Raw genomic sequence first — 24,448 nt, forward strand, 5'->3', positions numbered from 1 at the left:
TTGATTACTTCACCAAATGGGCAGAAGCTATGCCATTAACAACGACCATGAAAAATAAAATTAAAACTCTGTCTTCAGTTCTATAGTCTGCAGATTTGGGATTCCATACAACCTCATATCCGATAACGGGAAATAGTTTGACAGCAAAGAGTTGAAGAAACTAAAAAAACGGGAAACTTTTAATAAGGCCGCGGCGAAGCGCGACAAAGTGAACTAGTTAGCTGTAGTTACCTTTGCCTATGGAAGCAGTTGAAGTGATGACTCACCAATCCAGATAACCTGTGATGATAATTTGTACCATACCACTTATAAGCTAGAGTGTAACCACCGTCGCTCATTTCAACTCTCTGTGTATTTTCTCAACATAAGCAAACATTTCCCTTCTTATAAAATCGTTCACAAACTTTTCAACTGAAAATTAATCACTATCATGAACCGTCAACAATAGCCTAGTTTTGCAATTTTAGCTAAGAATAATATTCTTAATTTGCTCATCATCAGTCATATCTTTATGACAAATTATACGTCAATATAATTTCATGTCAGTATAAGTGTGTATAATAAGAAAATGTCATCAAGCTCCCCGCCTCCCCTTTGAATTATTAACAACCCGTTAGTTTCAATTAACAGATGTACATAAATTGTACAACAATATCTAACTTTGGTGCACAATATATTTAATCGATAATTCGAGTACACAAAATGCACCTAGACCATACTTCGGGTATATAAACCGCAATACTCAAAAATAGGTGGGCTACCCATATTCACCAATTCACCAAAGCAAAGGCTCCAAAATCAATATTTCAAAATAAATCAAAAACAACAATCTTCCCGCCTCCTCTCTACACATCCCCCTTTATACAGATCCAATTTCACCAAAACCCTAGCAGCTTTCTAATCCAAATCTCGCACAATGGGCGTTCCAATCGAACCCGATCCCACTCCCTCTCCGACTCAGACCACCGAGTCAACTCAGAACGGCCGCGTCAGATCTCCCAGGCTCTTCATCAGCAAGATGGAGATGGAGAATTTCAAATCCTACGCTGGCACACAAACCGTCGGTCCTTTTCACAAGGTCAGCTTTCTCTCTCCTAGGGTTTGGTAATTTTTTATTTAATTTTTAATTGCGGTTTCAATTTTTTAATTTACGAGTTTTTTAATTGTGTAGAGTTTTTCGGCTGTGGTTGGGCCTAATGGTAGCGGTAAAAGCAATGTTATTGATGCGATGCTTTTCGTGTTTGGGAAGAGAGCTAAACAGGTTGTTTAATTTCCCCCCTTTTTGATTAATTCTCGATTTTTTACGCGTTTTAAGTGTTTTAATTAAACGTTACTGCAGATGCGACTTAACAAAGTATCGGAGCTCATTCATAATTCTACTAACCACCAGAATTTGGACTGCGCTAGTGTCACTGTGTACTTTCAAGAAATTATCGATTTGGTAATTTGATTAGTTTTAGGTGTTTTGGTTTTGTGGATTGTTGGATGCGTGAATGTTGTTTATTTATTTGTGTTGTTTGTAGGAGGAAGAGACGTATGAAGTGGTTCCGAGAAGTGAATTTAGTATCACTCGTAAGGCGTATCGTAACAACAGCTCTGATTATTTTATTAACAATAAGTCTAGTACTTTTACTCTAGTTACGAAGAAGTTGAAAGAGAAAGGAGTAGACTTGGACAACAATCGGTTTCTGATTCTACAGGTCTGTATTCTCTTATGTTATGTTCAGCTGTATATGAGTAATACCCTGTGTTCGATTATGAATGATGTTTTGTTTATATCAGGGAGAAGTTGAGCAGATATCACTAATGAAGCCAAAGGCCCAAGGTCCTCATGATGAAGGGTTTCTTGAATATCTTGAAGATATAATCGGAACTATCAAATACGTTGAAAAGATTGAAGAATCAGCGAAGGAGTGAGTTCTGTTATTATTAAATTATAAAATTAGTCCAAATCCCTACATACGTAGCTACTATTTGTTAACCACAAATAGTATCGCATTGTTAAAGTGGTGATATGCTACCCAGTGAGTCCAGTTGTATATTTTTATTATAATATATTTATTTAAGCTTTTGTGGTAGTATCACAACTTCTGATGGTTTTGCGGTTCTAATTTTAATAAACAGGCTAGAAACTCTTACTGAAAAAAGGGTCGGGGTGGTGGAGATGGTGAAATTAGCAGAGAAAGAAAGAAATAGCTTGGAGGTAAATTTTCCTTTGCAATTTTTTAATTTAAATTTCATATAAGATATATTTTACTTAGTCCAGTATTTTCTGTATCAACACCAGAATGTAAAGAATGAAGCGGAGGTGTACATGTTGAAGGAGTTATTACTTTTAAAATGGCAAGAAAAAGCCACAAATCTGGCTTCAGAGGAAAATACTGCTCAAATGGGGGAATTACAAGCGAAACTTTCTAACTTTGAAGAAAATCTTAAAAGTGAAAGGTAGTTACAACAAAAAACAGAGTAATAGATGTACTAAACACGTTTGTTAAAATTGCAAGGAAAAAGTTATTTTTCTCAATGGTTCTTTCTTCAGGGAAATGATACAAGAAAATAAGAAAAAACTGAAGAAGCTGGAGGTGATGCACTTGGAGAAAATGAAGTTCCAAGAGGTTTGCTTTGAATCTCCATGTTGTTGGTTGCAATACCCTGAAAATTGTGCAGCAATTTTGTGCATGTACTAGTCTCAGTCTTGCTCAAATGTCAAGATGCACTCATCCCTAGAATTGTATTGTGGCATGGCCTATATCAAATGTGTTCCCATTCATGGTTTTGCTAGTATTGTTCAGCTTGTTTGATCCTTTAAATTTCTGAGGATGTAATATGATTTTTTTAATCTAAATTTAGGAACTTGACAATGATCTTAAGCACTGTAAAGATGAGTTTAAGGAGTTTGAAAGGGTGGATGTGAAACACCGCGAAGATTTCAAGCACCTGAAACAAAAAATTAAGAAAGTTGATGATAAACTTGAAAAGGTAAGCTAACAATTGGAGGCATCTTGTATTCAACTGATTCATGCATTTTAACTGGGATTTTGTTATAGGATTCTGCAAAGATCTCCGAACTTGAGAAAGAGTCAGAGGACTCAACGAATATGATTCCAAAACTAGAGGGGGATATACCTAAACTGCAAAAGCTTTTATCGGATGAAGAGATTCTCCTGGAAGAAATTAAGGAGAACTCGAAAGGTAGTGCCTATTTAATTGTAATTATGTTGTTAAGCCTATAGACTGTTGCCTGACTGAACACGCTATCACTTTCGTCATGGAACTCGATTTTTTTTTCTTAAGAATCAATGAACTCGTTTTTGCTAAAAAGCATCCTCAGCGCATTTAATTGTTTAATGAACTGACTTTGTCACTACTTATTGCAACTCGACAAATACTGCAGCCTATTTAATCTTCTACTTAAGTCAATTTTTAGCATCAAATTTTACTTGTTAACTTCTTAAGTAGAGCCAACTATTTGCTGATGGACTGGACTTATAATCGATTTCATGATACCTGACTCATATGGTTTTGATTTTAATAAATATAGTAGCAAGCATCCCAGTTTACTTGCAGTACTTTTGTAAGTGTTCTTAACACCGAGTTCAAGCAAAACAACTCAAATATGATTAGCAATAGTTAAATCCTTGGGGTGTGTGTGAAGCATTATAGATTAGCGTGTACAACATATGTTTTTCAATTAAGGGTCATATTTTCATACATTTTTGTACTGTTGCTGTGGAATCTATACACTAACCTTGCATTAGCAAAGGGTACAGACTTACATAGGTACCACTCTCCTCTTGGTAATAAGAGATCGAGGGTTCAAGCCTCAGTGGAGGTGTTTGTGTGTGGCTATTTAATTTCTGTAGCCGACTTTCACCCAATTTTTTTTATGCAGATAGAATCAAGAAAGCCAACCAGAACATGCTTTTGATAGAATTCTAGCATCTTCCTATTTGTGGTTCTGTTTGCATTGTTTAACAAGATAACCATTATTTCTAGTTGATTCGTCTTCTTGTTTATTGTGTTCCAAATGAGCCAAAGCAGTAGTTGTTTCTATATATATTGTTACTTTAAGATCCTTTCAGAATGGGAGTAATTTTTTCCCCTTTGGTTTTTTTAATGATTAATGTCCTATGTAGACATTCTCGTCATGATCTAACATTTTTTGATATGTGGTAATAGCGGAAACTGAAACATATCGCAGTGAGCTCACCAAGGTCCGTGCTGAACTAGAGCCTTGGGAAAAGCAATTGATTGAACACAAGGGAAAGCTCGATGTTGCATCCAATGAGAGCAAACTGTTGAAGGATAAGGTATATGTGTCTCACAAAATCATTTTTTAATAGCAGATTTTTCACTCTTGCATATTCAGTAGGAAGAACTTTTAGCTGGTAGTACTTGTATCTTGTCCTTGCTTTCCTCCGTGAACTACTGTTGTAACTATTGTCAGATAAAAGAGATCCTTTTATTTAAAAAATCTCTTTAGTCAGAGCTACTTGCCTCATCTATCGTGTCTGCAGGACGTCTGGAACACTATCTCATAAAAATTAAGGAAAGAAATCTTAATTTTTATTTATGTAACATATCACATACAGTTCAAATTTGGAATCATACCTTCTACAAAGGGTTTACTTATTGCCACTCTGCATTATTACTTTACCTGTTTATATATGACTATTTTATTGATGGCCATGCAAAGTATATGAGTGGATGGGTAAGCATTTGTATTGTTTCAGTTCACTGGCAAATTTTCTACCCAGGGGTTAAATAAATTCTCAGTGTTCAATCTTTTAGGTATTAGCCTAGTTCATTTGGTCCTGTCTATTTTTGTAAGTTGTGGTTTGAATTGCTTGTCTCAAATAAAAAGAGTCACACTAGATCTTAGTTGTTTCGTCCTACTCATTCACTAGAATAAACTGTACTGGAGTTCATATGTTTGGTACCATCTCTTTAAACTTATATAATTTTCTAGCCTTTGACTCTATAAGTCTCCAAATTCATCCCTTAACTTTTTTTGGTATCTATTTGGATGCTTGTCCAGCATATAAGAAGTTAAAAGAATGCATCCATTATCGGAGGAAGATTAGTATAAACTGTGGTAGTGTTAGACAACTTCTTTGTCTGAAGGTGATGATAATTGTTTCAGCATGAAGCTGGTCATGCTGCTTATGAGGACGCAAAAAGACAGTTGAGTGACATACATGGAAACATTGTGACGAAGACTGCAAGCTTGAAAAATATTCAAAGTGAGTTGGAGAAAAGCAAGCTTCAGGTTCTGGAAAAGCGTAAAGTGGAGCAGGCATGTTTTCTTGTTTATTGTATGCTTTTTCACTGGCTTTTTGATTGTTTTTGCTATTATTGGACGTGATGTGAAAATCATGATTTGCAGGATTGCCTGAAAGAGCAAGATTCACTGATTCCTCTTGAACAGTCTGCAAGACAAAAGGTTACAGAGCTCTCATCTGTTATGGAATCTGAAAAGAGTCAGGGATCAGTGCTAAAAGCAATAATGCAAGCTAAAGAGTCGAATGAAATTTCGGGAATCTATGGACGCATGGGTGATCTAGGCGCTATAGATGGTAAGATTTGGTATATGTACTGATTTGCAATGGACATGCATTTGCTATAGTTGCACCCAATAGTATTGAGCCTCTATGAAATCTAGCGCTCGTGTGTGTAACGTGTGTGCAATAACAGTTTTGTATGAGTAATCAACACATTTGTTGGTAATATCTTTAAAGACTGTGAGTTTTGACTTTAGGGGCACATGAACCATAGTTATGGGCCAGATTTATTTAATATCAGAGAGCAACATACCTGTCACAGTGTCCCTTTTTTCTCTTTTATAAGTAGTTTCTTTGCAGTTACTTTACCAAGGGGAACCTGATAAAGTGAACGTGTTCTGCTGTCTGAGGCCGTATCCTTTTTTGTTTGGTTAACTAAATATAAGGATGTACTTGGCAGGTTAAAGATCTTTTATCAATTGATAGCTTTAGTCTTTAGATGTATGTTATAATTTAGGCATGTCATGTTTTTTTAATAGAATTATTACTTGGGTCCTAAACATAGGTAGCAGGCCTTAAACCACCAAACTATCCATAACTGGATTGCTACTTCATGAGGAAACCAATTTAGACCCTAGAATTTTCATATTATTTTTCTGAAGCATCCAAGTGTCGGATGAGGCGTGTAACTTAATTACTTTATTTCAGACATGCTTTATGATTTTGTGTTATATGAATCTCTTAAAATAGTTATAGTATTTGTTGGAGTTGGTTCAACTACCTAGTTGAATACATATTTTAGCCTAACTCTGTTTTTCTTCTCCCGTGTTTGCTTGCTTTTTCTGTCCCAGCAAAATATGATGTTGCCGTCTCAACAGCATGCCCTGGACTTGATTATGTTGTCGTAGAAACAACTGCTGCAGCACAGGCATGTGTGGAGTTACTTAGAAAGAAGAATCTTGGTGTAGCAACTTTCATGATATTGGTAACTACCTCAATATTAATATATTCTTATTGCTACTGTTGTCTGATATAATTTGCCATTATCATCAAAAGAATTCGAGAATTTTATAAGGATGTTTCTTAAACCTAAACAATGTCAATATGGGGCTGAGGCATTTATTCTGGTTACATCAAGTCATCTACCAGTGCCCCTGATATTGTTATCTGATCGAGAATTCTGTATGCTTGATAGATGATTGTAGGGAATGACTGAATCGCTGGATAAATATATAAAAATGTATTTTTCCAAGTACTTGAAATGTGGAAGACATGGTGAAATAGTCCCAAGTATGCATATTTAGCGTCCCAAAAAATTTGGGGAAAATCAAAGTAAACATGTTGGTCTAGAAAAGAACCCTTTAATTTTATGAGTTTTTCTATTATCAAATCGGAAGTATACATTACGTCTTCTAACGTCCTTAATCCTTACTAAGCTTTAGTTGAAGCATTTAATTGTAGCACAAAACTACCTGATATGTTTTCTTCATTCAAGGATCATAGAGAGATAAATAGATTAGGAAAATTTAGAGAGGAGGATTAAGAAGGCAGGGGGCTGATGTTTGTATAGTTATGTTGTGGCGGCTTCATTAACTCTCTACATTGCATATGTAATGAAAACCAAACCCATGTTGAGCATACATGTGTTATGTGTATTGTACAAACTACATAAGACGTGCCTGGTACATTCTAAGTCTTTACATTCTATCAAGTATCAATTTCCGTCTTGTATTTTGAGACCTTTATGTCTTGAAGCGTTTTGACCTCTCTGTATTTCCACTTGTAGGAAAAGCAACATAATCATCAATCTAGATTAAGTGAGAAAGTAAGGACTCCGGAAGGTGTACCACGCCTTTTTGATCTGATCAAGGTTAAGGATGAGAGAATGAAACTTGCTTTCTTTGCAGCCATGGGAAATACTGTTGTAGCCAAAGATATTGACCAGGTACAGTCAATATTATGTTGTTTGATTTAGTTAACCTGAGGAGTTAGCCAATTTTCCTCTCTTTACTCTCTCAACATGCTAAGGAACTGATTATTGCTGACTTGTATTATTTTACTTACTGTAAGAAATTTATGGTTGAACACCTTCCATTTTTTTTCTTTTTTGCTGATTGATTAATGTTCAATTCTCATATGTGACTGAACTACTTTCCTACTTATTGTACTCAGGGTGTTCGTGCTAGTAGTAGTAATTTATTCTTATAGCAGCTCTCTCCCATTAATAAATTTGCAGTTATTCTTTGAACAGCACTTCTGTAGTCATTTTTTTAATTGTTGAGACTAGTATAATAAAACTACAGTGCTTCTCCAAAACGAAAGTAAATTAACTGTATTTACTTAACCCAAAAAAGAAAAGAAGTTCTTCATGGGTCAAGTATCTAATACTCCCTCCGTCCCTTTCAATTGTTTACGTTTTTTAGAGAGTGTCCGACACGCATTTTAAGGTGCATATAAAGTATAGTTATGTATTTTTTTTTATAATTTTGTTTTTCTGAATAAAAATTAAAACATTAAACTTTTATTCAGAAAAATAAAATTGTAAAAATAAGTTACATAACTATACTTTTTATGCACCTTAAAATGCGTGCCGTACACTTTCTCAGAAATGTAAATAATTGGAAGAGACTGAGGGAGTAATTCGTAATGATTTGTTGGAGTGTACTTGAGCTTTACTTACAAACCATTACCACATTTTTGACATGTTTTGGTTGCAAAATATTCAAAAGGGAACGACTTACCCTGCTAAGTTGTAGTAATGTAGTCTGAACCGAGTAACAGACACCATTTGAAAAATTAAATAGAATCAGGTAACTTGGTCCAGAAGCGTCTCGAGTTAGTACCTCAATGTTGAACTGCTTATTATCTAAAATATATCATCATTTCATACTTTTTCTGAATATATTACAAATTGCATATGTAACTTAATAAGGAGAGTCAAATAATGTAAGATAAATGGCAGGTCATGTCCCTTAACACTTGGGACATGTTTTAATTTGTCCCTACTGGAATTGGAATTTGTCCATGAACTTGCTCATGTAGTTCTATTTATTCACTTGCAATTCGTGATAATGTTGTCCAATGTTTGTTGAGCTACACCAATTCTCTACTCTATTCTAGGCAACACGTATTGCATATGGCGGGGACAGGGAATTTCGCCGGGTTGTGACATTGGAAGGTGCCCTTTTTGAAAAATCTGGTACAATGAGCGGTGGCGGAGGCAAACCACGTGGTGGTAAGATGGGGACATCTATCCGGGTCTCCAGTGTTTCTAGAGAAGCTGTTGCGGATGCCGAGAATGAACTCTCATCCATTGTTAGCAAATTAGATATGATACGACAAAAAATTGCTGATGCAGCACGTTGTTACCAGACTTTGGAAAAAGCAATTTCACATCTTGAATTGGATCTAGCGAAGTGTCAAAAGGAGGTATACCTGTGTATGTACTATCTGCTTTGGTGTTTAATATTATGAGTGCGATGCATTAAGATTACTCATTACTACAGGTTGACAGTCTGAAATCACAACATGCCTATCTAGAAAAACAACTTGACTCTCTAAAAGATGCATCAAAGCCAAGTAAGGATGAGCTTGAAACCCTGAAAAAACTTGCAAGAATCATCTCTGAAGCAGAAAATGAAATTGCTAGGATCACACAAAGCTCTAAGAAGTTGAAAGAGAAGGTACCCAAAGTTGATAGCTATCAATTCAATCTTAATCTATTTTTGTTAACTAATATCATTTTTTCTTATTTTTAAATTTATAAATAAGAAAACACCCTGTGATTCATGCGATGGTCAAGTATCTACTTGTGATATGCTAGTTCACAGATTCAAACACCTTTGCAACAGTCTTTTAGTGTAAAGAAGGGTGATGTTGCGTACATCACGGTAACAATGGATGCGAGAGCCTTGTGTCCTAAATACAATGTTTTGTTTTTAAGTTTGCTTATTAAATTGTAATTTTAAGAAAATCGATGCACCCCGAACTAGTTACTGTTCTGTTCTGGGGATAAGCATCGATTACTAGGCTATTGGCTATCCCCTGATTCTCAATCTACTCGTGTTTTATTGATGTCTCTAAATTTTCCATTGTTTCATCTCCAGTCACTAATTATTTCAAATTTTTAATGATAGGCTTTGGAGCTTCAGAATAAAATAGAGAATGCAGGCGGTGAAAAATTAAAAGCCCAGAAGTTGAAAGTTAACAAAATTCAATCTGTAAGTATTTGTCATAGGTAACAGTCATAGTTTTGATTGTATTCTCTTCGACTATATGTTGCTTTCTTCTCTACAGGATATTGACAAAAAGAGCACAGAAATCAACCGTCACAAAGTTCAAATAGAAACAGGTAAAAAAATGATTAAGAAACTAACCAAGGGAATTGAAGATTCAAAAAAGGAGAGAGAGCGGGTTTCTTCAGAAAAGGAGAAGCTGCTTTCCACCTTCAAAGAGATAGAACAGAAAGCATTTGCTGTCCAGGAAAACTATAAGAAGACACAAGAGGTTGTGTATCTTTAAGTGCTAGCATGTGACACGTACTAAGCTAATTATGTCGAATTACCTCCTTTGAGATTATGTTGTAATTTGCATGGGATTTTTGCAGCGCATCGATCAACATAAAGATGGTCTTGAGAAAGCAAAATCTGAGTATGAAGAGTTAAAAAAGACCGTTGATGAGTTGCGGGCATCTGAGGTTTTGTGCCTGTGATCTATATCTTTTCATTCTGTTAACTATTTATTATCTTACCATATTTAGTATTGGAACAGGTTGATGCTGACTACAAGCTGAAAGATATGAAGAAGCTGTACAAGGATCTGGAAGTGAAAGGAAAAGGATACAGTAAAAAGATTGATGACTTCCAAAATGCTATCAATAAACAATTGGAACAGTAAGTGCCAAGTAATCAACTCATCTAAAAACCTTAAGGTGTTAGAGAAAGGCCTTAAAGGCTCATATAATATTAACCCCCCCCTGAACAAACATTTGGACTAAATACCAAACTGACAAACAGACAATTAAATTTAACAAATGGGAACAGCTGGACTAAAAAACCCAACTCTGATTCCATGTTAAATAACCGACAATAAGAATTAGGCTTGTGACGTTTGAAATCCAACCTGTGCATCATTTTCGGAATACAGTGTCCAAAATGTAAGTTTAAATTACGCTTTCATCTTATTTCTTTGGTTTTAGGATAAAAAAAGATCTAGTGGATCCTGAAAAGCTTCAAGAAACTCTGTCAGATGCAAGTCTTCATGAAGCCTGTGACCTTAAAAAAGGCCTAGAAATGGTTGCGCTGCTTGAAGGACAACTTAAAGAGATGAATCCGAATCTTGAGTCCATCGCAGAGTATGCATTCTTTTTACATGCTAAGTAGGATCATTATGAACTATGTAGAATGCTGACTTGTTTAAAATATTTATTATGGCAGATATAGAAAAAAGGCGTCCTTGTATAATGAACGCGTAGAAGATCTTAATTCTATTACTCAGCAGCGTGACGATATTAGGGAGCAGTATGATGAATTGAGGAAGAAGAGGTAAGACTTTCTTCCCATTAATTTATTTTTGCTTTGGCATATCCACAAATTATTAATTACTTATGATAACTTCAGGTTGGATGAATTTATGGCTGGATATAATACAATTTCACTGAAGTTAAAAGAAATGTATCAGGTGTGTCATTCTGCTCTGTCCAATACTTTCAGGTTGTCATGCATTGTACTTCTGTTCATTTTCTCAACTGGCATGGTTGTGGTATTGGCTAGGACTTGAGTTTTTATAGCTTGGGTTGCAACATAATACAGCAAGCAAAATTTAATCAACAGATACTAGACCCAAAAGTAATATCATCCCTTAAGGAAAGCCAAGTATTTCTCTGGGGAAGCAGATCGGAAATTAAACATATTTGCATAGATATCTAACCTTTAGAATTTAAAACCCTAGAGTATAACCCACGGTGCAACATGACCAGTAAAGAAGGGCTAACGTATTATAAACATGAAACCTACATTCCCATTCCTGCCAATATTCCTGTGCTTGCTGGGATTAAATAGGGAAAAATAATAAGGGTGATGCAAAGAAGCTCTAAAGGTTTCATTGTAAGTTAAGAATAATGGCAGGGAGTTCTTTATCTAGGGACATAAAAACTTTTAGAGGAAAGTTATTTCGAGATTCTGACTCCTTGAATTTTTGTCTTCAAAGAAATTATATGTATAACATAAATTCTCAAAGTGGCTGTTATATAAAATATTATTATTTTGTTATGTTCATGTTCTCTTCCAATCTTGTAATATTAATATTCATTTAATATCTTTTAACCTTCGACAGTCGACACACACAAGTAATCGATGATCGATCTTGTAGCTACTGAGCTTAATGGCACACAATTGTTTATTCTATACTTTCCCTACGTGGCCCACCTGGAGGAGGAATTTTTTATAATTTTTCTATCAGAACCAATAAAGATATTTGTGACTTCTTATAATTTGTGTTCACGTGGTATGTGATAACTTATATACAAGAATGTAACAACTAACAAACATTAACTGAAGTACAATACTCAAACATCCAAGGAAAAGACATTTCACTGAATTATCTAGACTCTAGAGAGAATAAGTTTCATAAAAATGTAGAAACACACACTCTAAATGTAAGATGGCCACCTTATTCTGTTTATATTAGCAGTGTTGGTAGTTCCGGAAGTAGCTATTTGTAGTGTCAAAACGTCAACAATGAAAAGAAAAAGTTAAGACTCAACTACTAATAAAAAAACTTAATATCCATGTGACATAGGTATGGACACTTATATTTCATATTCGCCAAAGTAATTTAAAATTTTAAATTTTGTAAAGTCTGACACTTCCAGCTGAGTCCAGGTAACAGGGTTTCACATATGTTCATCTCCTTTAATTTGCTTCTCCTAACAGTGCCTTTCCTTTGATTGGTTGTTAAAAAATTCCTGGTATAGTGGTATTCCTTGTTTGATCATTGCTTAATGTGGTAGCCAACTTAAGTTTTTTTTTAATCTGTCAACAGATGATCACACTAGGAGGCGATGCAGAACTTGAGCTAGTGGACTCTTTAGACCCATTCTCTGAAGGTGTTGTTTTTAGCGTTAGACCCCCTAAAAAGAGCTGGAAATGCATAGGAAACTTATCTGGCGGAGAAAAGGTATATTCTTAAAAACTTTAAAACTGTCAATGTTTCTATAATCTATATGATTATTTATTAGTATCTGATCGGAGGTTTGCTGTAACAGACTCTAAGCTCATTAGCTCTTGTGTTTGCCCTTCACCATTACAAACCGACACCACTATATGTGATGGATGAAATTGATGCTGCTTTAGGTGCGTTTCATCCTGTTGCATGTATTCAAAAATTTTGAGACAAATGTTCTTTCTTTACCGTGTGGCTTATATATATGGATTTTCATGCTTTACAGATTTTAAAAATGTTTCAATTGTCGGGCATTATGTTAAAGACAGAACAAAAGATGCCCAGTTTGTAATCATAAGGTGAGCGGTTTAACTGACTTTTGCTTATATGTTGCTCAAGATGAACTTGTGTATATATGATATTTTTATATGAACTGCAGCCTTAGGAACAACATGTTTGAGTTGGCAGACCGACTTGTTGGTATATACAAAACTGATAATTGCACCAAAAGCATCACAATCAATCCATCAAGTTTTGTGATATGTGAAAAAGCTGTATAAAGGAGTTTGTGGCATGCATTGAAGCATGGGCGAGCTCGGGAAAGTGTTGGTGTTTAAGACTGATATAATATTTTGTTGTATCTTAATCCCAAATTTGGTGTATTCTGTTTCAAATTTGAACAGGTTCCATGTTAATTTAGTTTATCATATTTGTAATTATCACATTAGAAGTATTTAGTTATAAGAAACTGAATCAGGTTTGTGTCAAAGTGATCTCTAGTTGACGTAATCCTATTATATTTTTACATCATGGAGGTGTTTATATTGATTGTGTCAACAATTATGTATAGTCGGGAGGATAATGCCATAACGGATGTTTTGAATTACAACTCATATAGGATTCTTGACTATAGCAAGCAATTTATGCTTCTATGTTGACACAGTTGGAACAAAAATCATCAATCGGATGAGTTTGAGTGAAGAGGTTTGTCTGTTGCTCGAATGCAGTCATAGGAGAGTGCTCCGAGCAATGTTCCTGTTACAGGGCCAACAATGTACACCCACAGTCCCTTGTAATTAGAACTTGCAACAGCAGGGCCTATGGTCCTTGCAGGGTTCATTGATCCTCCTGATACTGGTCTGCAAATCCTCAATTTCTTTCAAATTTCATTACATATAAAGATTTGCAATGCTAATTATGCATTGTTATACTAACATGTAAGTACCCTTTGATCGACGTAGGTGCTTACCCTGCTAAAATAGATGAAATACATACTGCAGAACCTACTGCTACACCCCCTAGCTCCCCTATCTGCACCAATTGACAGTCATCCGCAGAAAAATAGCAACCGATGTAATTAGTTAAGTAATCAGTAACTTACAGCCGTGGTGTCGGTAGAAACAGCAGAAGCTATGAACATCATAGAAAATGTAACCACAATCTCCATGATCAGAGCTTGAGAGTCAGAACCAGATGGGGTAGTAGTGCCTAAATCTTTTATGGGATGTAATAACACCCGAAGCGTAAACGCTGCACTTAGAGCTCCCGTTAGTTGTCCTACTACATACACCGGAACCTGTACATGTATATCAATTAACAGGAGCTGTATTGTATCACACAATGCACAAGCTCAATGTGCTGTATGCCTGTATCTTAAAGCCCTAGCTCATATTCTAGTACTGCATTATTCTATTCTTTTAGCGCCTAAAAGGAAGGCATGTATCAGTATTGTGGTCTTGTCTACATCTGTTTATCCTACAACATGATTAAGAAGTCTAATTAAAAAAGACCATGTTGGATCTTAAAGAAAAATAAATCCAAACTTAAGTGTAATATCTAAATATAAAATGACCATGTTGAAGTCTGAAAATATAAATAAGTTCAAAATATCTCATATTTACCATGATGCTGTTCAATAAAACAACAATAGTATGAGCTCATCCGTGTTTTTTTTGTATTGCTACTTGTTTATTGTGTTTTATGTTTTTCTATTACATTGTGTTTCATGTTTTTCTATTACATTGTGTTTCATGTTTTTCTATTACATTGTGTTTCATGTTTTAGTTTACTGGTATTGCTGTGGTTACGGATTTCAAAAATCGGAACTATTCGGTTGATATACCGATTTACGATTTAACGAAAATCGATCAAATCGAACGAATTTTTTTTACCGATTTTTAAGTGATTTATCGGCAATTTTAGAAAAATCAGCCGATATCTATATTGTTTAACAATAGGTATTGCATATAATATCCATTTGGTAAATGGTGGAACCCACTTTGGAAGAACAAATATATAAATTTAGTTATTTATATATATTCTTTATCGGTAACTAAACCTGAGTGACCAGTTTTTTTTTTTGACAAATATGACTTATAAACTTACGAATAAGTATAGGTGTCATACTTTAGCGATAATTTATGTAGGTAACGGAGGTGGAAGAAGAATGAGTAAACAGTATACGTACGTAGTTCCAAGGAAGATGTCTGAAGGCGGCAAAAGCTAGAGTGACAGCAGGGTTCATATGAGCACCTGATATATGTCCAACAGCATAGATCATTATGGTGACTATGAGTCCACCTGCCATTGATGCTCCTAGTTTTGCTACTTTGTTTTCATCATTCTCGCTCTGTGCTGCCGCCCCACATGTCACAAACACCAGCAGGTACGTTGCTATCATCTCCGCTAACATCTGTCCACAATGCAGTTATTGATCTAAGGTAAAAACACGTAACGTACTCACTTATCCCGCTCAAACAACATCACGTGTGTGAAGAGCAAGACATTTTAGCAGTACCTTCTTGTGAAAACCAGCTGGAGGGTAATAATCTTGAAACCATCTTGGAATCATATGATTCTGACTTGAGTCTTCATGTTGGACTTGTTTTCTGTCGTCGATAGACAACACAGATTCAATCGCCATCACTGGTTATGTGGAGATGCTAAGAAAAGGCTAGCAATTGCTGATATAAAAATGATTTGCATTGATGATTTATATAGGCATGATGCAAAGGCCCCGTTTGGTATTGCTGTTGCAGACAGCTGCAACAGTTTTTTGTTAAAACTGTCAGAAATGTGTTTGGTAAATTTTAAAAGCTGCTGTCTGCAAAACCGTTTTTGCTCTAAAAACTGCCGTTAGCAAAAACATGTCCCCTCATACTTTTAGAAAAAAAACTGTTTTCAGCTTTTGTAAAAAGTAATTATCAGTTTCACTATCAAACATTTTCAAAGACAATATTTTTATATATTATATCTCAAAATATGCATAAATAAAAAAAAGTTACCAAACAGTTATCTAATTTTCTGATAGCATTTTTTCTCACAGCACAGCAGTTTTCAACAACACTCTCAAACGGAGCCTTAATCAAGTACTAATATAGTATATATGTACACAGCTGCTGATTATTGGTCTCAGAATATCTATAAGGCCAACTTGTGTTTAGGAAACTAAAGAATGCAAGGGATGTTCAAGATATTTTGCATCAACTCAAGTCAAAGATTAAGTCATTCGAAAAATGCTAGAGTTCCCAAATATTTCAGCTCAACGCTTCCCGAAAGTATCCATTAAACCTAAAATTAATTTATACCAGAGGCATTTGGATGATTACTGATGATGAATATATTCGGACATGTATGCTATGCACCTAAAATTTTTCAGGAAGAATGAGACTCAGAAGAAGCTGTTCTCCATTAATTTTACAAATTCTCTGAAATCTACTTTCCCATCTCTGTTCTCATCAAACTCATTGATCATCTGTTTGCAGCTCTCAGTTTGTGAAATGTCATTCAATCCCAAAGCACAGAGAACTGTTTGTAACTCCAGTGTATCGATGTATCCATCGCTGTTTAAATCATACACATCAAAGGCCTTTTTCACCTCATCCAAGCTAGGCTCGTTCTCTTCGAACAAGCTAGAAAAATAATCCTCAACAAACCTCTCATTGAGGTTTATGTCTTCATAAGGGTGCCAGAAAATCCCAAGCCTTTCGAACACGATCTCCGTATCCTCTGTGCACAGACTTCTTCTGTCTTCCACTATTTCACTTATGCAGGCATTCCTTGACAGCGATGTATATGAGGTGATGTCTATCGACGTTTTTCTTGTAGTGATTTTCCCAACTTTCTCTCCAAAACTATCCAGCAAATGAGCTGTCTGGTATTGGATGGAAGAGCATGATCTGGAGAAATACTTGTATACTCCTTCAATCCAATTCATACTGAACTGGAAGAACACAAATTCAACTAATCCGATAATAATGATAGAGAATGGAATGTTTTGTAGAGATAATGACAACTCCTCCATCATAAACTGATCTAGATAGCTAATAAGGGACATGACTAATGAGTTTGTCTCTCGAATAAATATATTGCAGAGGAAGGATATTTAGGACAATGTAAGAATGAAGGGTCTGTTTATATATGACCGCGAGAGTAATAGAAGACGAGGAAAAGTGTGAAATGGTCAGAACATCCACTGTGGGAAGTGGAAAGTGCAAGGCATTTGAGAGAAGAAGAGGAGGGAGATTTGAGGAAACGGTCATGAAACATCAGAAGAAATTTCTCAGCAGCTACATGTTAGGAGAAGAAGTCTACTGGCATTCGATAAAAGAAATGTTATTAGTGGGAATAGCAGCCTGGCCGGTTTTATTTTCTGTTCTTTCCAGGTAATGTTACTAGATTATGCCTGATTTTCGGGGCCAGTATCGTGGTACAAGACAACAAGAAGAGACACTGCACTTTCCTAGAGCTTAAATTCTTAGCCCAACTCTTAAGCTACATTGTGCAACCACTCACATATTCTGTTGCTGTCATAGATAGCTATTGATAATACAACCTTAAGAAGTCTTGATTACATAATGATGCACGGGAAGCATGCGTTTATAGAATTATTTAGAGGTTCTGTTGTCAAGAAAGTCTGCAAGATAATCTTGGCATATAGTCTTGCCCAGACTTTTGGTTTCACCGCGATGCATAATCTTGGCATATAGTCTTGCCCAGACTTTTGGTTTCACCGCGCTGCATCAATGATGAAAAGAACAAAGAAACTGTCACATAATTGATCAGAATTTTCATTCTACAAGTCTGGGAACTCGACTTCATTGTAAAAAACAAGACCAAACATTTGCATTAGTTCTTTTCCTTCCACAAGTAAAGCTGCAGACTTACATAGATATGAGAATTCATAGAAGCTTAAGGTGATTGGAATTTACCTTATACAATAATCATAACTTTTCTTGATGACATTCTACTATTGTCATCATATTTGTACTACTGCTACTAAATAGGAAGCTTCCTTTTAATATTTATATCCTCACTGTGCACTCTCTCAAGTCTCGACAACTCGGATGAAATTATATCGGAGGGTCACTATATAGGAGGACCCGATACATCCAGTCAACATGTAGAATGTAGTTTCTTAACTGAACTCGCCATATATGTAAAATGCGGATAAAGGTATAGTAAGTGGCATGCATCAGTAGGGTTCTACCGGAATTGAGCACCAGTATAGGTCTGTCCGAATGACCATCCAGAAGGCGCCACATTGTAGGACACTACTGTGCTGCCATCACTTGTGGTGACTCTGAAAGAGAGGCTTTGTCCATTGAGGTAGCTGTTACTTTGCCAGTTCTGTCCCCAATTTCTCGACATTTGTTGCCACTGACTGTTGGAACCCTTTATAGCCACTGAATTAACATCTCCGGCTCCTCCAACGTTTGTTATAAGGACTAGGTTGAAGTAGGAGTGACCGTTTATTGTGAACCTAATTCCTCCACTTCTCATGCAAGGTACCCTATAAATCAATAAAATTTATCAGCATTTTACCCTGTAATAATGAACTTAATCTTGATCATATAGTTACTTAATAGTCTGTTAAGTTTATCAGTTACAGTTGGAATGCTTGGGGAACTAACAGCTGCATATCCTTCTCTCCAGAGACCGAGAACTTAAGCATGTGTGAAGTTGTTTAAGCGCATAAACAACAGGGTACCTACCTTCTATAAACAACAGGGACAATTCCAGCTCTGTACTGAGCGATGCGAAGAAAGACAGGCTCAGAGAGATCAAAGTGGTGGTTTGGAGGATCACACCAGCCTCCTGGTGGACAGAAGTTTGTGGCAGTGACGGTGATTGTACCACGGAGGCACCACTGTGGATCATTCACACAAGTGATTTGAAAGCATGCTCCACAGCTCAACCCATTGTTAAACAATGCTGTGCTCAGTGCTGTTGTATCTGTCCCATATCCCTGGCTCATCAGGTTCCCATAACCACATGCCCCACCTACACAAAATATATCAAACTTTAAGTTCTTTTTAATATTACTAAACACACTTTAGATGCCCACGTCTTTGACAATATTTGAACTCTCGATTTTCTGTAAAAGGGAGCGAAGAAGAGAACGCTAGACCAATAGGCCTTAAGTTACTTTTTATCATTCACAAATACAAAAATTGTATCACAAGCACACTGAGAACTTTTGTAAAACATTCATACCCATTGTCCCTGAAGCATCACCACCTCCATAAAAGGTAGCATGAGCATTTATCCAACCCCCTCCACTATAATACCCCTCAACAGATGAAATTATCGACAAAATTCCGATAACAAAAATAATACTACTCATCTTCAGTATCCCAGAGTTCCTGCACAGACCATATTTACATTAATTCCATAGTCACTGTTACATAGACATGCATCAAAATATGTGAAAAAATGTTTGTAAAATGAAACAGGAACAAGTACTAACAAAAGGGAGCTGCAGTTATGAAGAAAAGAAGTGAGATTTGGGAGTGAATAAATAAAGGGATTTGATGAATGAATTTGAGAATCAATCAACATAAAAGCTAGGTGACAACAATTTGCATGCATGGGACCAATAAAATTTAATATATAATGAGAAGTCATTTCTAGGTGTTTTTTGTTATCTGAAATATTAGAAACACTGCATGTTAACTTATTTATGAGAATTGGGTATTGAATTTAATAAGCCGCGTGGTTTTGTTACTTGAACTACTTCAATCTCAATCTCATGGTCATTGAAATGACTGATATACATGTTGTGTTTACTGTATTATCTGGGATTGAACTAAATTTTTGAAATGTTAGCCAGAAGTTTGAATGAACTTAAAGATTGTGTGCCCTACTAGCTTTCTAACTGTTTAATTTGAGTATTTATCAAAGAATTGAACTGATCCGGTTTTCCGGACAAACCATTTGCTATGCTGGTGTTAGACTGGACGGTAACTATATCCTAGAGGGGGTGAATTAAACGCGGATAGACAACTAACCCCCTGGATTCACAAAAAAAAATTAGGGTCTAACTTATCAGCGAAAAGTTATAGCGGACAGATGGTTACAACAGTCGTTTGTCAAATCTATCAGCGAAAAGTTATAGCGGACAGACGGTTACAACAGTCGTTTGTCAAATCTATCAGCGAAAAGTTATAGTGGACAGATGGTTACAACAATCGTTTGTCAGGAACCGGACCCTTATATTGTTGTCACATTCCACCTTGGAACAGAGTAAAACTGAAATTGTTGATCCTTCTACTAGAACCCTGGTACTATCTCCATACATTACCTAAAGAAATGATTTTTTAAACATAGATGAGAGCTAAATCTGTGGGCAAATAGGCAATGCTGTTTCGGAAAGTTGTACATTTGTCCTTCGAAGATGCCTGGATACGATTTTTCAATTTTTCTGAAAAAGACTGCTGAAGTAAAATGTCGGTCAGATTCGTACTTCAAATGGTATACAGGTATCTATAATGTTTTAAGACTATGAAAATACGATGTTTTTAAACTCGGGAGCAAGGGGTAAGCACGGAGCACGATTCATAGTCTGTTGTGATCTCGTAAATCTGGGTTTATGAGACTGCATCATATTTTCTTATGATCTTGTTTCTCCCTAAAGATGAATATTAACATTTGAAGATGAAAGGTAGAAGATGACCACACATACAAATACAACTCAGTTAATTAAGATAGAGATTGTGATAGTACAGAGTAGATGTCTTGTTGGTGCTGGTCTAGGCATAGTTAACAACCAAGGAGTATTTGTTAGGATATTTACTAATTTGTAATACGTGTGATCAGTGGCGGAATCAGAATCACAAAAGAGGCTAGTTGGGCATATCTACTGATTTGTAACTTATAAGTCGTGGTTTTATAATAAATATTAAACTAAAATTTTCAGTTTAACCGGGACTTGATCATGGAATTAGCCCCACATGTGATTAGTCTCAAATTTTAGTTAAATATTTCATTGTTAAATATCATCTTAATTACTTCATAATCTTTGTATTATCGTAACTACACGGATTACTGTGTTCACGTCATTACACGAGATTATAAGATTCGGGGAGTTGATATGTGCACACCTTTTGTTTATAGGTGCACACCCTAACTATTGGCATTCTAGCCAAAATACCATTATGTATTTATTTTACTTCATCCTCTTTTCATGCCCAACAAGGATAATTTGGTCTCGATTTCAATAAAGGGTGTGCACATATCAGCTCCCAAGATTTGTAACACGAAATCACAGCTACACGGTTGAACCTCAGAATACAACTAGGCACCTGTTATTTTGACTAATATGGCTTATAGTCTTACAAATGAGTATCTATTCTCAATAATTTTCGGGTGAGCCAAAGTCGAACCCAGGACCTGGGACGACAGAGGATAAGCTCCTTACCACTAGAGCTATCCAATCGTGCTCAACTAGGCACCTGTTATACATGTCAGTTAGCAGCATTTTAATAGCAGCTGGTTTAACTATCTGAGGATCAAAAAAAGAATCTCACAGGGCTATCATTTCTATATAAAGTGGACCATGAACCATTAAAAATGGCAACTACCAGTAGGGACAAAATAAACAGTTAACCACAAGAGGCACATGGAACTATAAACATTTGAACCATGGCATGTCCTTAGATCATTATCTCAATAGAATTCCTGACCATTACATTTCGGGACCAAATCGACAACTCGAGGATATATATCAGACTCCGACCTGAACTTAGAAGATCGGATAAGTTATCGATAAGTTAGATGCCAGAATTGACCTGTAACTAGCTTTGCTACACCAAAATTTCCCATAACACTCAGAGCAGATAGGTATGTGTTTGCCAATTTTGACCAAATATTAGCTTTCCTTAGCTATCTGGGATTGGCCAGATTTGAAATGCAGACTGGACTTCCTTTCTACATTTCGATAATTTTATCTGCACTTTGAAACTGTAATATTTACGACCATGTTCCAAACATATGACTGTTATTACTTCATATTTCTGCTATGCACATCTCAGTAATGGATGATGAGAATCCAGTTTTCACATACCGGCTCTAAATGCACTTACTAATAACCTATGGCCAACAGCAGATGTATCAAGCTAGATAACAAGAACAATCTACGACATATGTATTATGGTTCTGCTTGAACCTCAGTGTAGATGTGTGTGCAAGTTTCAATTCCCTATACTGACTATACACTAGCCCTACACACACAGATGGCTAGATTTAAGTAAAAGAAAACTAGAATATAAAGCACTTCATTTAGAGCTAGCAATTCGTTCGTTTCGTGTACTTTCGTTTCGTATACTTTCGTGTTTCGTGTCATGAATGTCTAACCCGCCAAACATGTTCTTGATTAATCACGTATGAGCTTGCAAAGAATCTATAAACAATTTTTTATGTATAAAATCAAATATGTCACTGATTGTTATACAAAGAACTACAGGTCGAGATATCCATACAGAAAAGATTTTTTACGCACGCCAAGAACATTAGAGGTTAACCTAGACTAAAGTATAATTCAAACTGAATCTTAACTTTTTTTAACTATAAATTCAGACATAACTACCAATTTTCCAGAACCCTGTATAGGCACTAAATGGATCATATACATTTAACACTCCTGTCCTCACTGGAAAACCTGATCAGGCTAAGGAATGGATCACCATAACTGTCAAGGAACCAGTTATTCTAAAACCTCAAGATGTTAGAGAATGACCCTGTCCAGGATCTTATATTATTCTAACAATAACTAAGGAGAAACAACAGTGTCCATATTATATTGTTAAAATATTGAAAATAAGACCCTGATATCAGGCCTGATTATAGGGAATATGTACTACTTTGTGGGTAAATATTCTAGTTTTAATTCAATTCTCCATTCCATTCCTGCTAATTTACACCAAAGCTCAAACTCACCAATTTGACATTAAAGGTTTGCTCATGTTGGAAAAACTTAGAGAAGAAAAAGACACCTACATTTTGCAGAGAACTTGTACTCTATTTTTACTTACTTTTATTCTTCTTCTAAAACTCAAGGTAAACTAGCCATTATATAGGCTTTACAAACATATTAAAACTAACTATTACTAAAACTAACCACTACTAATTAATGGGTAAATTACATGTCCATAATTTACTCCATAACTCCACTACTCCACTACCCCACTACTAAACAATTCTAAATTAATATTTTTCTCTAATAATTAATCTATTGCTAAATATCTAATAATTAAATAAACAAATAATTAATAACTAAATTTAAGATTATTCCAACATTCACCCCATAATCTTAAATTTACGAAGCACTTTCTCTTTGCCTGTGATGCACTTCTCACCACCATCAATTTTGATGCACTATCTCATCAAAAACACTTTGGAGCACTTTCTCTCCAAAAACACTTTGGAGCACTTTCTCTCCACAACTCTAAAGGAGTGGTTCTCCCTCGATCAATTGTGCCATCCTTTCTTCATCATTCTGAAATCTACAATTCTTTGCCAGATGCCCATATTTTTTGCATTTGTAGCATTGTGGCTTTCCTTTGTACCAGCAGTCTTTTTCTTCATGTCCCATCTTATGACAATGGTTGCATTGAACTTTGTTACCTGTGCCTTTTGAGGATGAAGCTTTAGCTAATAGCAGTCCCTCATTTTTTCCTCCAATTTCTTCCTCCCTCATTGATCTCCTTTGGTCCACGGCGTGAAGTGAATTGATCAATTCTGAAACAGTTAATTTCGAAAGATCTTTAGTATCTTCAAGTGAGGAAATTTTAGTTTCATACCTCTCAGGAAGAGTCACTAAAAGTTTGTCCACTACTCTTTGACTTGAGAAATCTCCACCAAGTAGTTTGATTTGGTTAACAATGGACATCAACCTACTCCCATATTCCTTGACGCCTTCATTATTTTTCATTCTCATCATCTCAAACTCTCTCTTGAGGTTCAGAATTTGCATCAGTTTGGTTTGTTGATTGCCTTCAAATTCTTCCTTAATTTTTGTCCATGCTTCTTTAGGAGTATCACAACTCATAATAGTTGTAAAGATCTCTTCCGACACAGCCGAATGTAGACATGAAAGTGCCTTTGCTTCTCTAGCCACTTCTTCATCACGTTTTTTGATTTGGGCTACTGTTGGATTTTGTGGAAGAAGGGTTGGCTCAACATCACTCTCGATTGCTTCCCACAAACTCATAGCTTTCAAATATGATTTCATTTTGATAGCCCATGAATTATAATGATCTCCTTTGAATAATGGAATAGAGACGGAGAAATTGTTTGATGCCATGGAAAATATTAAGGATAATATATATATGTATATGTGTATTTTTATAAGAGTTTTATAAGCCCCGGATCATATGGCTCTGATGCCAATGTTGGAAAAACTTAGAGAAGAAAAAGACACCTACATTTTGCAGAGAACTTGTACTGCTATTTTTACTTACTTTTATTCTTCTTCTAAAATTCAAGGTAAACTAGCCATTATATAGGCT

The 24,448-nt window shown here is 35.7% G+C and overlaps 5 protein-coding genes across 5 annotated transcripts; 1 reads left to right on the forward strand and 4 right to left on the reverse strand.

The window, feature by feature from the left end:
• Nucleotides 1-776: 776 nt before the first annotated feature.
• Nucleotides 777-13,469, forward strand: LOC141661812 (structural maintenance of chromosomes protein 4). The gene is made up of 28 exons (XM_074468821.1): nt 777-1,078; nt 1,172-1,261; nt 1,340-1,441; nt 1,524-1,700; nt 1,783-1,913; nt 2,125-2,203; nt 2,288-2,445; nt 2,540-2,615; nt 2,851-2,979; nt 3,048-3,192; nt 4,180-4,310; nt 5,144-5,296; nt 5,387-5,576; nt 6,353-6,486; nt 7,288-7,446; nt 8,622-8,930; nt 9,008-9,184; nt 9,638-9,721; nt 9,798-10,007; nt 10,108-10,197; nt 10,272-10,393; nt 10,699-10,854; nt 10,937-11,044; nt 11,120-11,180; nt 12,543-12,677; nt 12,766-12,853; nt 12,949-13,021; nt 13,102-13,469. Exons 1-28 carry the CDS (start codon nt 917-919, stop codon nt 13,220-13,222), a joined length of 3,750 nt encoding a protein of 1,249 aa, XP_074324922.1. The 5' UTR covers nt 777-916; the 3' UTR covers nt 13,223-13,469.
• Nucleotides 13,470-13,478: 9 nt separating this feature from the next.
• Nucleotides 13,479-15,595, reverse strand: LOC141661813 (aquaporin NIP2-1-like). Its single transcript, XM_074468822.1, has 5 exons — nt 15,460-15,595; nt 15,130-15,354; nt 14,044-14,238; nt 13,912-13,973; nt 13,479-13,801 (listed from the first exon to the last, which is right to left on the reverse strand). Exons 1-5 carry the CDS (start codon nt 15,583-15,585, stop codon nt 13,621-13,623), a joined length of 789 nt encoding a protein of 262 aa, XP_074324923.1. The 5' UTR covers nt 15,586-15,595; the 3' UTR covers nt 13,479-13,620.
• Nucleotides 15,596-16,126: 531 nt separating this feature from the next.
• Nucleotides 16,127-17,613, reverse strand: LOC141661815 (putative calcium-binding protein CML46). The gene has a single exon (XM_074468824.1). The coding sequence runs from the start codon at nt 16,996-16,998 to the stop codon at nt 16,333-16,335; it is 666 nt and encodes a 221-aa protein (XP_074324925.1). The 5' UTR covers nt 16,999-17,613; the 3' UTR covers nt 16,127-16,332.
• Nucleotides 17,614-17,761: 148 nt separating this feature from the next.
• On the reverse strand, nt 17,762-19,583 carry LOC141661814 (expansin-A1-like). The gene is made up of 4 exons (XM_074468823.1): nt 19,411-19,583; nt 19,158-19,306; nt 18,656-18,944; nt 17,762-18,453 (listed from the first exon to the last, which is right to left on the reverse strand). The coding sequence occupies exons 1-4, from the start codon at nt 19,566-19,568 to the stop codon at nt 18,147-18,149; spliced, it is 903 nt and encodes a 300-aa protein (XP_074324924.1). The 5' UTR covers nt 19,569-19,583; the 3' UTR covers nt 17,762-18,146.
• Nucleotides 19,584-23,385: 3,802 nt separating this feature from the next.
• LOC141724935 (uncharacterized) lies at nt 23,386-24,171 on the reverse strand. The gene has a single exon (XM_074527254.1). The coding sequence runs from the start codon at nt 24,169-24,171 to the stop codon at nt 23,386-23,388; it is 786 nt and encodes a 261-aa protein (XP_074383355.1).
• Between the last annotated feature and the right edge of the window lie 277 nt (nt 24,172-24,448).

Source organism: Apium graveolens, chromosome 5, assembly GCF_009905375.1.
Source record: "Apium graveolens cultivar Ventura chromosome 5, ASM990537v1, whole genome shotgun sequence".
NCBI lineage: Eukaryota > Viridiplantae > Streptophyta > Magnoliopsida > Apiales > Apiaceae > Apium > Apium graveolens.